This window comes from Cebus imitator, unplaced genomic scaffold (assembly GCF_001604975.1).
Source record: "Cebus imitator isolate Cc_AM_T3 unplaced genomic scaffold, Cebus_imitator-1.0 Scaffold243, whole genome shotgun sequence".
In the NCBI taxonomy this organism is placed as follows: Eukaryota; Metazoa; Chordata; class Mammalia; order Primates; family Cebidae; genus Cebus; species Cebus imitator.
The window spans coordinates 2,058,870-2,076,413 of NW_016107558.1; the positions used below are offsets into that span (position 1 = coordinate 2,058,870).

Genomic DNA, 17,544 nt, shown 5'->3' on the forward strand with positions numbered 1-17,544 from the left:
AACAGTATGAATTTATTTAGAGCTACCTATAGAAGATAAGATTTAAAGTCAGTTTTATATAACTCACATTTTTCCAGTTCTATTTGATATTTGATTTTAAATGTCTACATAGTTTATTGATTTGAAAAGAAAATAATTCAAAGCAAAATGTATATTGAAGGCTACTAGTCCAAAACATTGTCCATAAGTGAAAAGTTTATATTATTTACATTACAGAGGAAAAATATATAACATAAGTGATACTGGGCATACCTACATCATTTGCTGATTGGTCACTGCCAGAACATACAAACAAGCTTGTGCCTATTTAAAATTTATCTCTATCAGATGTTCATTGATGTTCATTACTTTGTCTTTAATACATTAAATGAAAATCTAGACTGCAGTTATTCATATTTGAATTACTCCTTAAAAGTGAAGGCAATAGTTTTCTATAGCAGAATTAAAACAAGGCAAGATATGATAACATTTCAATATTTCAAGGAAATCCACATCAATCTCACATAGTTAGATTTTGCTTCAAGCTGGGAGGTCTGGAGTTAGCAGACAGGGTGAGTCACTTTTGCGATTTTTTTTTTTTTTTTTTTTTTTTAGAAAACGACTGAATTGGAAATTTTGTGCTTTCACTGTTATTAGCATTACTTACTTCTTGCAAAGAGTGTTACACAAAGGGGGTGTATTTAATGATTCTTTCTTAAGATAGCTGACAGCAAAAAAGCAAAACACCACAGCTATTTTTACATCAGTGTTATTATAAATTTCAGCATAGGTACAAAAACATTTACAGCTGTGGCTGTGGCAAAAGTGGTTTCATTTCGTTGACAGCTATACATAAAAAAACCAGTAATGTATGGAGATAAGAATAAAAAAGTTTTATTTAAGGGTAGGCACTTTGGAAATTGGTACAAGTCAACAAAAAAGTAATTTCAAAAAAAATTACATTTGCATTTTTTTCTTGTTAAGCATATCTTAAATATAACATTTTTGGAGTACTAACTGTCCTTTATTGCTTTAACTGTTAAAAGTTTAATTCCTGAGATTTTTGGAGTCAGTTAAAGTTCTTAAAGTGAGCAGAGGAAAGAAATGTCTTTCCCAGATGGGAGGCTGAACTGTGAATCAACAGTGTCAATCAGTTACGTTCTGTCATTTTTTTCATGCATCAGTTTTCATCTGGGATATGTTTACACCGTAGGTTATTACTTAACTACTGATCCCAAGTATGCTACTTTAAGAAGCTCTTGAAAGAACTGAAATTGTTCAGCTGAAAGATGGTACGTAAGTAGAAATTATTATGAAATATTTGTCATTGTTAAGTAGCTTTCCTCTTTTAAAGCATGAACTTTATATATGTGAGTGTTTTACCTCTGGTTTGATTTAAATAACAATTCAAGTATCTCTTTTAAAATGATGTTCTGAAAAATATTAATATTTATGAAGCACAGATATAAATACATTTTTTAAAGGCAGAATATTACTTGAATATCCTTTGTTTTCATCATTTTTTAGACTATTGAGATTACAACCTAGCTTTGGTCCACATCACATTTTTAATAGTTCATAATTTTTATCCATATACTTAACTAAAATTTTAGAAAACATTTATCATCAAACGCATGAAGGAAAACTTCAAACTATTATATTTCATTAAAAGTTATATTCAAATGAAGATAGGGTCTGAATATAAGTCATTTGTGCTTATTTTCACTTATGGCTGATATATAAGCTGTTCACTGAGTTTTTGCTTGAAATGGAGTTGTATCATAGTCCTGAAAATGAATTCCCTTAGAAGCTGTGATCTTCATAATAGCACCATTTAAAGCATCATCTTCAATGAGTGTTATCAGTCCACTGGCAATCAATGGTGGGCTAAAAATAGAGAAAACAGTATTTTGAAACTAAAGATTGAGGCATATTATCACTTCATTTTGAATTAATTTCTGAAGCATCTATTATGTTGAACATGTTATAGGGAAATGTATGTCATTAAGCTATTGCTACTTCCAATTTTTATTTAATTACGTATTAGATATCTAGATTAGATATCCCATTTATCTGATTTATTCAATTAGATTTTTTTCAATTGGATATTAACTAAATTATTTGATAAATTTAGCTGTAACCTTCTAACATTTTGGCAGGAGGAATTTATACTCATTATTTTCACTGAGCAAATGATCACTTTTCTCATCTTTATCATATCAGTTGATCTTAGACTTACCAGATATAAATGTTATTATGTCTGTCGAAATATAACAGCTAGCATTTACTGAACATCTTATTTTTTGCCAATTGCTGTTTTAAGTACCTTACATGTATCATTTTATTTAAGTTTTACAAAGTCCCTAAGTGTTATAATATTATCTCTATTTTATATGTGAGACAATTGAAGCATTTAGAGCTATGATGGATAAGTTCATGGTTAGTGGTACAGCCAAGATTTGGCCTCAAGTCTGATTCCTTAAACATGATAACTATGTTTCTGTGCTATGAAATCCCCAACTACTCTAACTCAGACATAATTCACTGAGTAAGTATGTGTGCATGTATGCATGTGTATCAACTATTTCTTAAGAAAGTGGTTGAAGTTATGGAACCTTACAATATTTAACAAAGAGCATGCTTTAATATTGCTTGGAATTTAGGCAGAGAAGGTATCATTGCCTTCAATGGTGACTAAATATCAACTTTATAGCTGAAGGTAGTAATGAAGCATTTTCCATATTTCAAGGTAATATTCATAATGTATAAACTTGTAATATATTCCTAAACCCAGAAAAAAATATTTTCTTCCAGAGAGTTTGCTAAACCAAAAGTTTGACACTTGTGTTAATTTTTCAAATGTATAAGCTTATTTTTTCCCTTTTTATTGCTTGTCTAAATAATAATTTGCTTCATCATTTAAAAGAAAATAGTATAGTTTCACTTACTCCAAAATTCCATAGTATTTCATCATATCCTTGATATGATCCTTATATTCTATATATTGTCCCATGTTTTCTTCTTTTTCAATTGATTCAAGGATGGGCGTGTTAACAAAGCCTGGGCAAATGGCGTTCAGTCTCACACCACTGTTCATAAGATTAGCAGCCAACTGCCAATGAGAAGGTTGTAGGTTTCAGCAGTTTCATAAACATATAGCACAGGACAAACTGATAATTAAAGTGTCTTACAATACTCTCATGTAAAAAATACTAGTCAGATATCCTTTCAGCTATATAACAATGACTGGTAAATAGAAAGACAGGAAAAGAACACATACCTACAGTATTGTATTAATTCCTGAAAGTCTTACCTAATTAATTTTTTTAAAAATCAGTTTTATTGGACAACTTTTGGAAACAATTATGTAAGCTTCTCTTATGTACTGAACTCTGCAGGAACCTGAAACTAAGCAGCGGAGACTTAGAATTGATATCCCAAGTTTTCTTTCAGATATTGCAGTTGTATAACAAATAATACTTAAAAAATAATTTTGGTGAAAATGTTTAGAACTTTGATTCTATAGACTCTTAACATTCTGCCCTATCTGACAATTTAAGTATTTTCAGACTAATATTATTTGGCTTAATGTACAAACTGCTGATTTTATTTGCAATTATTAAAAAATTAGTCAATTTTCATTATTCATGGATTACATATGAACAAATTTGCCAAATTTGCTTGCTAAAATTTACTTGTGACCCTGGAAATCAATACTTGTGGAGCATTTGTGGTTGTTTGTGGACACGCACAGAGCACTGAGAAATCTGAGTCACTAATGTGCATGTTCCTGCTGAGGTCATGTTAAGACTAGACTCTGCCTTACCATGTTTCTCTAATTTTTGGGCTTTTTTGTTGGTAATTCTGCTGTTTAAAATGGCTACCAAACCCACTGTAGAAGTACTGTGGAGTGTTCTTTAGTGCAAGAAGATTGATGTGTCTTATAGAAAATATTTGTGTTAGATAAGCTTTGGTCAGGCATGAGTAATTAGTGCTTTAGTAATGAATTCAATGTTCATACAATATATAATAAATAAAGTGTCTTTAAACAGGGATACACATAAAACAAGGTTATGTGTTGACTGGTTGATTGGAGTTTTGTGGCCAGAGGCTTTCAGGAACTTAACCCAGTATTTCCCCTAAAAGCAATGGTTCAGTAGTCACTAACGTAGTGTTTGCAAGTGACTTCATGGAACATAACTACCCTGAATAATGTGAACTGACTTTAGAAGTTTCCAGTCTTGTAATTTTAAATATAATTTCTGGTCTTTAAGATTTACTTTACTTTATAAGAGAGCTTTATACGAAGTCTATCTGAAGATTAAGTCTTTGCAAATTAGGTAATAATGTACACTCAAATTAAGTGTGAGAACTACTTATCTTCCATTTTGGCTGAACATGTAACATTTGTGCATCTGTTTTTTCTGTGTCCTAGTAGTTTTTTGATTATATTTTTCTCTTCATCTCACTGACTCCTCTCTGTCTCACCTAGATGAACCACCCAGAGACCATGTACAATTCTTCTTTCTGCTTTTACACTTGCCATTTGTAATACAATTTCCAGACAGCAGGTAGAATAGTCTCAAAAAGTAAATCTGATCTTATCATTCCTGTGTGTAAAAGCCCCATGGATGGTTACACTGAGAATAAAATCCGAGCTCACATCCGTGGCCCACAGCCACCTTTGGTCTGGGTTCTGCTGCTGTCTTGAGTCATACCTCTTCCTACTTTCCCCTTGCTTACCAGACCCCATTCAAGATGCCCTTTTGTGAGTTATAGAAAGGCAGGCATTCTCACCTCATATCATCAATGCATGTGATCAATTAGGTCCAAAGTATTTTTCTAAGCTCTGTACACCTTTCACGCTAGGCCTCATGGAGACATTATCCTTGACCACTCTATCAAGTAAATGTGTGGCCCCACCCCTCCTTCCAGCTCCATGTTCTCACTCATTTTCATCACATCACTGGTGACAAATAATGTCTGGGGCCTATGCATCTTCTATTTCAGAAAACCTGAAGTTAATAATATTTAAATTTGGAGTTAGTTTTGGAAATAAGTATTATCTCCCCATTATTTATCCTTAATACATTTTTTTAATAACACATCTGTATTTAGAATCTACTTCATTGGAAAATGAGTCTGTTATTTATTTGGTCCTTTATATGATCTGAAAACTATTTTTTGTAATAAAGATGGAGGTATGCTTTTTTTCCACCTTTTATCCAGATGTATTGATTTCTCAAGTGATTGCTCTCTACAGAATTCATGTTTTATAAATGTATACACAGATAAAGTGAGATGTGATGGTTGTTGTAGCCTTACCGCTGCTGAGCGTGTGAATCCAACTATGCCATGCTTTGAAGCACAGTAAACTGGCTGCTGTGCAACAGGTATGAGCCCTGAAACAAACAAATACAACCTTTAAATGCTTTGATTAAAAAAATAAGCAAACTACCCAAAAATGACAATGCAAACGAATATTTTGTGATGATTTAAACTTAAGATGAATCTGAATAACACACTAACATAAAGCCAGATCACTTTGTAAAACTCAGTAACCTAAGCGTAGTTTATTCACTCCCTGACCCACACTGTCCAGAATTTATAGTAGGTAAGTTACATCAAGAGATATAGCCAAGAGTGATATGTGTTTTTCTGCCTCTTCGGGCCTTTTGGAAAGCCAAGGAAAGTAAATGGTATCTAAAACGCAAAGAAAATCATCTTAAAACTCAGTAAATTACCATCTACTTTTCAATTTTTAAGCGTGGATTTTAAAAAGTGTATATTCTACATTTTTAAGGCTTCCAAATGGCCGAGGGAATTTCAAACTTCAGAGAATCTTGGAGATTATTAGTCTTCACTATAAATTAGCATACAATTTCCTGTCACCAATCTGTCTTGAATAATGCCTCCAAAAGTTTAAGAAAATTAAAAGTTAATTTATTTTTATTTGATCTGTTGTAGATGCCTACATCTTTTTGCCCTATGACTTAGGAGAACAGAAATAAACCTTTGTGGTCCTATTTTATTTCCTTTCGTAATTATGTAGTCAACTGTGAAATTCGGTCAATTACAGAATGTTTTAATTTTTAATTTCCCACATATGCACAATAGTAGTAACCGATTAAATTCATGGTCTGGAGAGAAAAAGCAGCATTAAGCGTATACCTATCACATCTCTTCTCCCCCAATTCCAGCCTAGCTCATCTCTCCACAAAGAAACAAAACAACAAGAAAAATCTATTTTACTGTAGTAACTATTACTATCAAGCATATTTCTCATAATTGTTAATTCTCTAACCAACAGTCAAAATGGAACCAGAGTCATTCTTGTATTTGTTTTTAGGTAATTTGGATTAACTTGTTTGAATGGTTTTTAAGTTTGTGACTTCTCTGAGTCAAGAAACCATGATCCCTGATTACTATAATACTATATTTAATATCAAATGTCATGCTAATAATACCAAATTATTCTGCTGAGACATGCTCATCTCCACCCAGCTAACTATTCCCAGAATGCCACCAATCAGTTGAGGGTGTTGGGCCAAAGTTCAGCAATAAATGCAGACCTTAACCACTCCCTGGGTGCCTGCCAGGTCTCAATTTATAAAGTATGTTTGCACAAGGGCAGTTTAAATCCCTGAGGATGGTAGATCACACCTAGTGTGTCCACCCAGTGATCTCAAAGTATTGTTAATTTGTTGGTTCTCTTGTTGTTATTGTTGTTAAGTAAAATGTGTAAGTTAATTAAGTTTGTCAGTATCAGTCAACAAGAATTTATGTTTTCACAGGCTACATAGGTATACCAGGAGTGGAAGATAAAGGGAATAAATAAGTATAACCAGGAGTTGCTGTTTCTGGTTCTTGTTAGTCCCTGCTTTACCCAGTCCTTAAATGTTTATGAGACAAAGGCAGTGGTTATAGGACAATGTTCATATACAGAAGGAAATGCAGCATGAACCTTAATCAGAGATAAACGAGTTGACACAGCCACAAGAAATGCAAAGACATTGTTTATAAGGGTTGTCAAAGATGAATTTGAAATGAATTTTTGTTACATATGCAGAGGTGATGAACTCTGAGACCCCAGAAAATTCAAGGTATCACAGAGGTGAGAGAAATAAAATACTGCTTAGTGGGTTCTGGTAACAAGCAAGGACAACATACATACTTTCCTTAAAGTTAGAATTGTAAATGCAACTGGAAGGTGCAAGAATTTGCAATTTTTAAATGGTACTTGGTTTTATGAATCTTGTAACATTCTAATGATATTTTCACTGCTATCCTGCAAAATGTTTATCCTTGCATTGCTTTCACTTTCTTTCTTCCTCTCTCTCACTCTTTCTCCCTCCTCCTCCCTCCCTCTCTTTCCTTCCCTCCCTTCTTCCCTGCCCCCTTCTCTTTTCTGAGATAGAGTCTAGCTCTGTTGCCCAGGCTGGAGTGCAGTGGCAAAACCATGGCTCACTGCTGCCTTCACGTCCTGGGTTAAAACAATCCTCCCATCTCAGCCTCCTGCATAGCTGGCACCACAGGCATTCGCCACCATGCCTGGCTAATTTTTGTATGTTTGGTAGAGATGGGGTTTCACCATGTTGCCTAGGCCGATCTTGAACTCCTGAGCCCAAGCAATCCACATGCCTTGGCCTCCCAAAGTGCTGGGATTTCAGGCTTGAGCCACAGCACCAGCCCTTTACTTTTTAATATTAGATCAAAGCCTACACAAATGAATTTCAGACGGTGGTCACTGGTATCAAGTACAGAAACAAATCAGAATCACTCTAAGAAATAAACATATCTCAGTATTACCCATCTAAAACATAATACCTTTTTAGCATTTCTCCAGCTACCATCCCCCTGTTTCCGTTTCCAATGGAAAGTCCTCAGAAGAGTTATTATATGCCTTGCATGTCTCTACTTTGCTGACCTCCCATTTGCTCTACAACTCACTCAAATCAGGCTTTCATCTGCTCACTCCAGTCAAACAGATCTTGTGGAGGTTGCCAATGTGCAATAGCTTGCCAAGGCTAACTCTCCATCTCATTTTGTTCAATCCCTTCCCCTATACCAACTAGCACAACCATGCTTTCCTTGAAATATTTCTTTCTCCTGACTGGTCTCCTACCTCACATTCACTGGCTGCCTCTTCTCCATGTCCTTTGCAGGTTCTCTTCCTTGACCAGACCCATAAACATGATGGAAAACTCCAGAGATATCCCTGGTCCTCCTTGCTTTTCTGTGAACACTCTTTCCCTATGGAATTTTATTCACTCCTGAGGATAAAAATTAATGCTATCAATTTGTCTCTTTCTTTGTGTGACTGCGTGACTTTCTCTCTCTCTCTCTCTCTCTCTCTCTCTCTCTCTCTCTCTTTCTCTCTCTCTCTCCCCCTTTCTCTCTGTGTGTTTTTCTCTCTCAAATTTAAAATAGTTATCTCCAGCCAAGAGTTGTTACTATGCCTTGAACTCTAGAAAGGGAGCCTTGGGTTATTTTTTTGTAATATTTCCTAGCTGTTTCCTCTCCTTAAATTATAGTGGATGCTTAGCCTGGGCAATAGAGTGAGACTCCATCTCAAAAACAAAACAAAAACAAACCACACAAACAAAAAAGAAAATATGATAATATCAGATATTTTAGGAAATTTCAAATTAAAACAGCAATGAGGTTCTACTACACACATTAGAATGGCTAAAATTTAAATGATGAAAACACCAAATATTGATGAATATGTAAAGCAGCAGGAAGTCTAATTCATTGCTGGTGTGAATGCAAAATGGTACAGCCACTTTGGAAGATAATTTGGCAATTTCTTTCAAAGTAAACATACTCTTATAATACAATGCAACATTCAGTTCCTTGGCACTTACCCAAATAATTGAAAACATGCTTCCACAAAAACCTGTGTGTGGATGTTTATAGCAGCTTTATTTATAAATGCCCAAACTTGGAAGCATTGGGTGTCCCTTAGTAGTTGAATGAAGAAATAAGCTGTCGCATATTCAGATAATGAAATAATATTCAACACTAGCAAAGGGCTATCAAGCCATGAAAAGATATGGAGGAAACCTCAATGCATATTACTAAGTGAAAGAAGCCAATCTGAAAAGGCTACATATTGTATGATTCTAACTATATGACATCTGGAAAAGGCAAAACTATGGAGACAGTTGAAAGATCAGTGGTTACCAGGAGCTGGTGGGAGAAAGGGAAGAACAGGTGGATAACAGGGATTCTAGGGTAGTAAACCATTCTGGTTGATGTTATAATGGTGGATATATGTTATTATACCTTTATCCAAACCTATAGACTATACAACATCAAGAGTGAACCAGATGAAACACCTCAAATTATTGTATTGACTTATCTGTTCATCCACACTGTACTTTTTAATAAAATGTATCTTTTGCACTAAAATGCCAGAAGTCTTGTCTAGTGTCCTAATTTGGTTTGATTTCTGAATCTTGGCAAACTAGACAGTTTCCATTCCTAAACCAACAGGATTTATAGAAGTAAAATCACTTAAGAACTATGTGTTCAGTTCCTTGTAAGTGCAATATATAATAAAGTAATATTTTAAATATATTCAATGGAAATGTGTGACACCAGTGGGAGGACCTTCGCTGCAGGGCGAAGGTGTAATAGCCAGTTGAATTCCACCTTGAATAACCAAATACCAATATAATGACTATAGGACCAGTTGCTGTAATGAATATATTTTTGTTTTTGTTTTATCTTGTGCATTCATTCCCAAAATGAGGGGCACATGGAAATTATTTTGTCACAATGTTAAGGGATTTAAGAATAGCAACAATAAAACAAAGGATTGTAACCATGAGAGAGTGGTCTCTGCTTTTAAAGAAATGGCATTTTGTTTAACATTGTGAGAAATATTGTCTTTGTGCTTAAAAATGAATCCTTATATTAAAATAGTTAAGGATAGTATTTTTCAGTACTTAAGATCGGCCCACCATTGTGCAAGTTTATTTATAGAAATGCAAAATGGCTCTTTCTAAAATATACCAAGTATAATTCGTACCAGATCTATGTCTGTCACAACTGTGAAGTCACAGAAAAAAAAAAAAAATATATCAGTAGAGGGAGAAATTCTACCCACAAAACAAAGAAACGTTTTCTAAAACCACTCAGGATAATAACACTGAACAATTAGTCTGATGAGATAATTGTATATAGCATTTAAAATACCTGAAAGCATTTAAAATATCTGAAAATTACATGTGTACTCACAGAACAAAGAAAGTCACTTAGAAAAATAGAATTTAAATTCCATCTCTACATTATTCTTCTATTCTTCATAATCTTTCTACCCATATTTACAAAAGCCAATTTTAATGTCTTTATTTCACAGAAGGTAAAAGGCTCAAAAAGATTTTTTTGCAAAAACAGAAATCTCCTCAGATAGGGCAGTCAGACTGAATCCACAAACATGGTTTGTTTTTAAGGGAGAGAAACCATGTAAAATGGGTTATATAAAAAGGCTGAAAATTCAGCTTAGGAAAATAAATTGTGAATCTAAGGATGCTGATCCTCGTGTGCCGACCTGGAGTTCTGTAACTGCTAAAAAAGCAGGAACCTAAAGCTGTCACATTTTCTTTACAACCACCACCAACAAAAAACCCGTATATCCATCTTCTCCAACATGAGGAAAAAAGGGAGAACTAGTGAGAATATATTTATCTAAGGTTCGTGCATAAAGCTGACCAAAGTAACTGGTAAACTTCCTCATTTGTGATTTTTCTACATAATGGAACACCTTATCTGATGGCTTTTCTTCCTCGTCCTTATGGTTGCCATTAAGTTATGCATTACAGTGTGACATGCCATTAAAAAATGACACAAGCTTTCATAAAACCATTATATGTTCTATAACAAAAATCTTTCCAGAACGATAAGTCTCATAGAACTTCCCAGTGACTCAGAGTTGCTACTAGCGTTCAGTCGTTGACCACGCAGTGGTCAGAGGAAACTGAGAAGCTTCCTTACCCGTCAAAGAATAACCATCCTGATCCACACCAGTGGCTGGTTTCTTAAGTGTGGTCCACAGAGTGGTATTACCTGGAAGCACAATTTCAGGACCCATCTCTGTCCTACTGAAATCAGAATCTGCACCTGACAAAGTCCCTAGATACACGAAAGTCTGAGAAGCACCATTCCAGGAGACTATTCATTTCTCACTAGCCCTCTCATTCCTATGTTAAGAAACCCTGAAATTCTCATCTATCCTTCAGAATGTCTCATTTACAAATATGTAACCATTCCTACTGATTGCTTCTGATATATGTCTTTTTAACTATTTTAAGCCCAAAGACAGCAAAATGGACAGCAGTCTCTGTGGACAGACATGGAGAACTTTGCCAGCACTAAGCAGGAAGGGTGGCTCCCATACTCATTACAGTTGGCATCTAAGCACTTAAGATTCACCACACAGCAACAGTTCATCCATTCTATGACACAGGCTAAAATGGAGCAAAATAAAATTGCTTTTATTACCACTGCTAATTCCCACATTTTTCAAGTGTTTGAGATGCATTGTTCAACTATAACTTGGAGATAATTAAATTGACCTACATTGTAGAGACTTGTAAACTTAAATGTGGAGGCCATAAAGCCAACAGTTTGCCACAATACCTGGAGCTTAGCAGTTGCTAAATATCTGTTAGGTCCCCTTCCTTATCACAAGAGCAGTAGTAGACAGTGGTACCATGTCATTTTTTTACTTTTGGCCAGGAGATAGAAGAAGACCATCAGTGTTTTATTTCACCTGAAATTTCTGGATATTCTAGTCCATTCTTCAGGCCATTGGAGTCCCAAGGCCTTGCAACTTAAATATCATGGTTCTGGGATTTTTGAAAAAAAATGTTTTTTTGAGAGACAAGTTCTCACTATGTTGCCTAGGCTGGAGTGCAGTAGCACAATCATAGCTCACTGCAGCTGTGAACTTTTGGGCTGAAGAAATTCTCCCACCTCAGTCTCCTGAGTAGCTAGGACCACAAGTGCACACCACCACACCCAGTTAATTTATAACATTTTTTACAGTAATGAGGTCTTGCTTTGTTGCCCATGCTGGTGTCTAATTCCTGGCCTCAAGTGATCCTCCTGCCTTGGCCTCCCAAAGCATTGTGTTTATAGGTGTGAGCCACCACACCTGGCCAATGCTTCTGTTTAAATAGTCTATGCCATGGAAATTATTTGGTTCTGTCATCTTGCTAAGAGACGCTGATATACAGCTCTTGGGGAAGAAGCTTTGCCTCATTACTTTAACATCTCCATTTCTCTTCTGCAAATGCTCAACATATGTTTGATTAATTTTAATTTTCTATTTAAGGTAGTTATTTTAGCACTTCTACCTTAACATAAATAAAACTTAACAGCACGAGTGGATATGTCACTGGGTTGTCACTTAAGACATGCTGAAAATTTTCTATGATTTTCAAGTATTTTATTGATACTCCAACGTTTTCACTTCTGAGTAAATAAGATCCACATGGTATCTTTCACAAAATGCTACCGAGTGACAGAGAATTTCCCAGGTGAACCCCACAGCCTCACTAACCAAATACGTAGCAGGGTCAGCAGAGGCTCCTTTCCCTGTGACAATTACGTTTCCTTTCCCACAGTTTGAGGCAATTAAATATGTAAGAAGTGCATTTGACTTTTATGAGATGTTTTATGCAGCACAGCTGTTTGATTATCTGCATTGAACCAGACTTTGTTCTTCTATTGTTCCTTCCAACTTTGTTTTAATGGTTCAGGATGGATGTGGCAACGTTAGTGTCTGTTTGTGTATTGTGTTTATAAACAGAAACTCATGTTGCAAAGTCCATGTGGGTTAACAACAGTCAGAGTAACTTCTGGAACTCTAGACTAGAACATACCCATCCCACAATCTGCTGAGGAATCACTGCCTACTTAACTACTCCTGTTTGTTGAGCCTATTAATTGTATTTGATACTCTGTCTGAGTCAATGGTCATTACTCATTAACTTCTCTACCCAAACCAGTGTGCCAACTTAAGGTTTTACTGTGACAATGAAGGACTCAGCTGCATCCATGCCAGAGATCGTGAGGATAGATGTGTTGGGTTGAATACTCCTTCAATAGAGTAAGCAGTATGGAGAAAAACAGGAAAAAATAATCTGTGAGGAAGGAAGGTTTGGAAAACACAGGTAGGCAAATATTAGAAGTACTCTGATAACTCCTTAAAGATTTTTTTGGTCCTCTCACCTCTTTCTACATGCTATGTCTCAAGGGCATAAAATTGTTGATACCATTTCTGAGGGAATGAAGAAGACAGAGGAGGCCTCTTTTGCCTTGTCCCATATTACAATATCCTGAATTGTTATCAAATGATTTTCATTATGGGAAGAATTGGAGGCTCTTGGTTGGTTGACAAAATACAAGGCAATTCATTTTAAGACTGTGAGATGAGGCATGTTAGTGGATGGAAAAGGAAGTAGCAGGGACTGTCCACATGGCCAGTATGGAAACAGTGTAAACACAAGAGGTGTGGAGGTTGGAATTGCGAAGGGAGGGTGCCAAGGACAACATCTAAAAATGGGGGGGGGGGGGGGGGGGGGGGGAACTAGGTTGTCTCTCCCTGGGGCCCCTGGTCGATTGCTTGTGGGAACTGCCTGGAAGGGGGGGGGCGGGCATAATAAACCAAACAGAGGGCACAATGATAAACTTAAGCTACTTAACCATTTTATATAGTGTTGCCTTGCACATAGGAAGCAAAGTCAGAGGGAGAAGCAGTGTGTAATGCAATGTTATTCATTAAATTGTACCAGTGCCAGGAAAGTAATTTAAAACCAAAGAAAACTTTTTCACTGAATTTATATGAAGTCATTGTTTTATCTGCATGAATAGAGAAATCCCCACACATGATTGCAAATATTGTATCTGACATAGGTAAGAAGATTAATACCCTGGGGTGGGGGTGAGCAGGATGGTAAAGGAAGCTCCTAGCCAACAAAGCAAAGGGAACATCGAATTGCAAGCCTTAAACTGCTCTTCCTAATGGCCTGTTTTGACTTGTGACACTGGTAAGCTCCCCAAATATTTTTAGGACTTTGCTGGAAGTGTCAAATAGGGCAAAAGCTTAAGATTTCACTGAAGGTTTAGTAATGTAGCCGTGAGATTAGAGCTGTGCCCATGAGGCCTGAAGGATTTTATTTAAGTTTATTTTGCAAGGGTTTATTTAAGTCAAAAGATTTCAGTTTCTTTTACTTTTCTGTAAGGCTGAGATAAATACAGGTAGATTAACAAATAAACTCATAGACATTAGAGATAGATAGATAATCTAGGGGTTAAAATTCTAAGAAGACTTGTACCAGGCTATTTGCATGTGAATTCCAGCTCTGAGGCTTACTTGATGTGTAAGCGTAGGCAAGATATTTCACACTTCTCCTACCTTAGTTTCCTCATTTTCAAAATGGAAATTATAGAATTTACCTCACAGGGTTGTTGTGAGGATTAAATGAGATACTGCACAGTGTAAAATGATACCAGGTAAACAGTGCTCAATAAATAACTATATATTGAAATATTTTAATCAGATAAAAGGCAGCAATACTACATTGCATTTCTTTATTCATGCTCTCTGGGGCATGTAAGCACCCTAGTATTGTACAGAATTTCTCCCAGATCGTCCTAAATTGATCCAACCCCGAGGCTTTCAGCCTTTCAAAGAATGAAATCAGCGCCTCTGGTGATATATCATACAGGGGCTCCCTGTATGATATTCAAGGTACTCCAAGCTTCGCTGGTCCTCTTAGCTTTATAGGAAGAATACACAGAAGTATCAATCTTGATCACAGCCCCAGCAGGTTTTTAAAGATTTAAGCTTTTAAGGAAATTTTAAATATCTCTTTTTAATTCTCCAGTCACTTGTTTTTTTCTTATAATTTTATTTCAAAATAGTATAGATTTAACTTTGCCAATTTGCTTTAGGGTTTCAGTCTCCCACAGCTTAACATGTGGCCCTCTCCGGAACACATATCCCTTTCACATATTGCCCATGTTCTCACCTTTTAAAGTATCATTAGAATTAAAATGTTATCATTTATAAGTCGTTGTACTACTAGGAAAAATAACCTTATTACCCTGAAAAATGTATAGAATTAGGTTTGTAATAGCTTTAGGGACATGATTTTGACTTTAAGCAACCCAGAAAATGAGATGCTAGTTTATTTTTGAGAACTTCTAAAGGAGACTTCTAAATCTCCTCTGGTGGCAGCTTTACAGTGATGTAAAAGGGATATCTGACAATCATTCCTAGAGGGATGAGAAAAATACTGAGAATCAGACAGCGGTTCAGCCACAGTTACCTCCAAACCCAACTTCCCAAATCAGTGGAGCTGGGATGCCAAGTTGGGGTGGGACATGGGGCTGAAATTCCTATTTTCAAATCACCACACGAACTAAAACCAAGAAGATAATTTAAAAAAGCCTCACTGTTTTTGGACACAGCTTAGATTTGCTGTCCATATTGATCAGACTTTCTAAACTTCACAATTTCATTTGAACTATTCAAGAGCCGTTGATGATTTTTTTCCTAGAGTTTGAAAAAGTAAAGTCACTTGACTCGGCTGCTCCAAAACATCCAGTCACAGGTTTAAAGCTTGTATTGAAGGAGAAGATATCAGCTCTAAATCATGCTGCCCTGAAAACAATATAGTTTAGAATTGCATACTGTGGGAAAGATGATTAGCTGCCCTCTGAAATCCATTCTTCCCTTAGGCACACAGCTAGACTGCATTTCCCAGACAGATTCTTTTACAGTCAGGTAAAATGTGAGCTCAAGTTCTATACTGAAATGTGAGCAGAATAATGTCTGCCATTATTCAGTTGGGGTTTTTAAAAGAGTAGCCATGCCTCCTCCATGTTTCTTTTCTCTCTCTTCTAGACGGAAAGGAATCCACCAATTCTAGAGTATTTTTGGGAGCTCCCTGCTAAAGATAGCTGAACTTCTGCCAGCCAGGATTTCAAGTGTCTGCATACAGAAGAGGTAACTGCAACAAGGACCTTGCCTTGGACTGATGTACAAGTAAGGAATATGCTTATATTATATGTAAGTCATAGCATGTTTGGCTTTATTTATTAGTTTAACATATCTTAACTATGATTTATACCATATTTTACAATTACACACTCTCACTAAAATCACATGGGAGCAGAGACAACTTAACTTCATATTAGTGCTTTTTACTTTGCCAGAAGTGCTTTCACATACATTATTCCTTAGGCATCTCACAACAACTTTTGAAAAACAGTAACTCTGAAAAAATATATACATATATTTTCAAACAGTACTGCAGTAAGATAATTTTAAAAGCCACAAGTTAAAATAATATAAACTTGTTTTTCAAACTTGTGATATTATGCAATAGAAAATTCTGTGGAACTATAAAAAATCAGATTTTCCATTTCAAACTTGAGTTGATAATAAATATACTTTGAAGATTTGTTTTTGTGGTCCGAATTACCAGTAAGAAAATGTTACATTTAATCTAATAATTACCCTTACCTGCTAAAGATGACATATTGATGATGATGCCTCCTTCACCTCCATTTTGCTTACTCATGTAATCCAAGCCAAGATAGGTTCCACTGATAACAGAAACCTAATCCAGAGGCACAGGGGAGAAAAGAAATGTAGTCATTATCCTTTACCATATTTTCACACACCAAAGTTTTTATAGCTATTCCAGATACCTAGGGAGATTTCTGCAAATATTATCAATGAAATATTTTAAAAGAGCTTTGTTTCTAAAGCTAGTCATTAACCCTGGATTCTGCTTGCCTAATCATTGTGGAGCTTGTCATATATCTGTGAAACTTCACTTAGTTGCCAAATGTGAGATTTTATGCTACAAGTTGTATTTCAACAATGTTTGTTACTTCCATTCAATTCTCAGTATCTTCAATAATTCCATACATTATTCTTGTTTGCTAAATTTTGGACACAAAACTTATTTACCCATCTTCTCTGCATATGGTTCTCATGTCTCAGTGTTCCACACTTATCTACTCTGTTTAATTCTCTTGGATCTTGGAATATAGAGTTGTGCTTACTCTTGGTTTCTTACAAGAGTAAGTTTTTATTTTTTCCTTTTTTCTTTCTAATAAAAATTCTATATAATACAGAGGAAGATGATCTCCTCAAATATAATGCAGACACAGACACCGATTAATTAACTTCATTCAGTCATAGAAATCTCATTCTTTTTGACAGTGGCTGGTTTAAGAGCCAGCAGGTGACCCAGTTTTGGTCAGTGAGACCTGGGAGGCAATCAGCTAGAAATGGGAACAGGATGGTTGCTGCTGAGAAACTTTTCGTTGCTCTTAAACCAGAAGAAATGGTTACACTGCCTGCTCTACACGAATGCTGTAACTTAAATGGACATTCCATATTTCCGAGTATCCTGAAGATGAAACCAACATAAAGAATGGCAGGTGGGAGGAAGGACAGGACCCTGGGCCCTGATAATACCATTGACCGGTAAGATCAAGCAATCCTGAACTCTGTGTTGTGTGAAATCACATAAA

At 35.7% G+C, this 17,544-nt stretch overlaps 1 protein-coding gene across 2 annotated transcripts in view; it reads right to left on the bottom strand.

The window, feature by feature from the left end:
• Positions 1-592: 592 nt before the first annotated feature.
• HPGD (15-hydroxyprostaglandin dehydrogenase) overlaps positions 593-17,544 on the bottom strand; it is a 28,825-nt gene continuing 11,873 nt past the window's right edge. Inside the window, exons 4-7 of one of the 2 annotated variants that reach the window (XM_017498537.2) lie at positions 16,523-16,619; positions 5,305-5,381; positions 2,928-3,091; positions 593-1,866 (exon numbers count right to left, since the gene is read on the bottom strand). In XM_017498537.2, the coding sequence (XP_017354026.1) occupies positions 1,728-1,866; positions 2,928-3,091; positions 5,305-5,381; positions 16,523-16,619 (477 nt within the window). In that variant the 3' untranslated portion in view covers positions 593-1,727. Of the gene's footprint in view, positions 1,867-2,927; positions 3,092-5,304; positions 5,382-14,516; positions 16,008-16,522; positions 16,620-17,544 lie in introns of those variants that run through there. The other variant, XM_037727885.1, reaches the window with a different exon arrangement.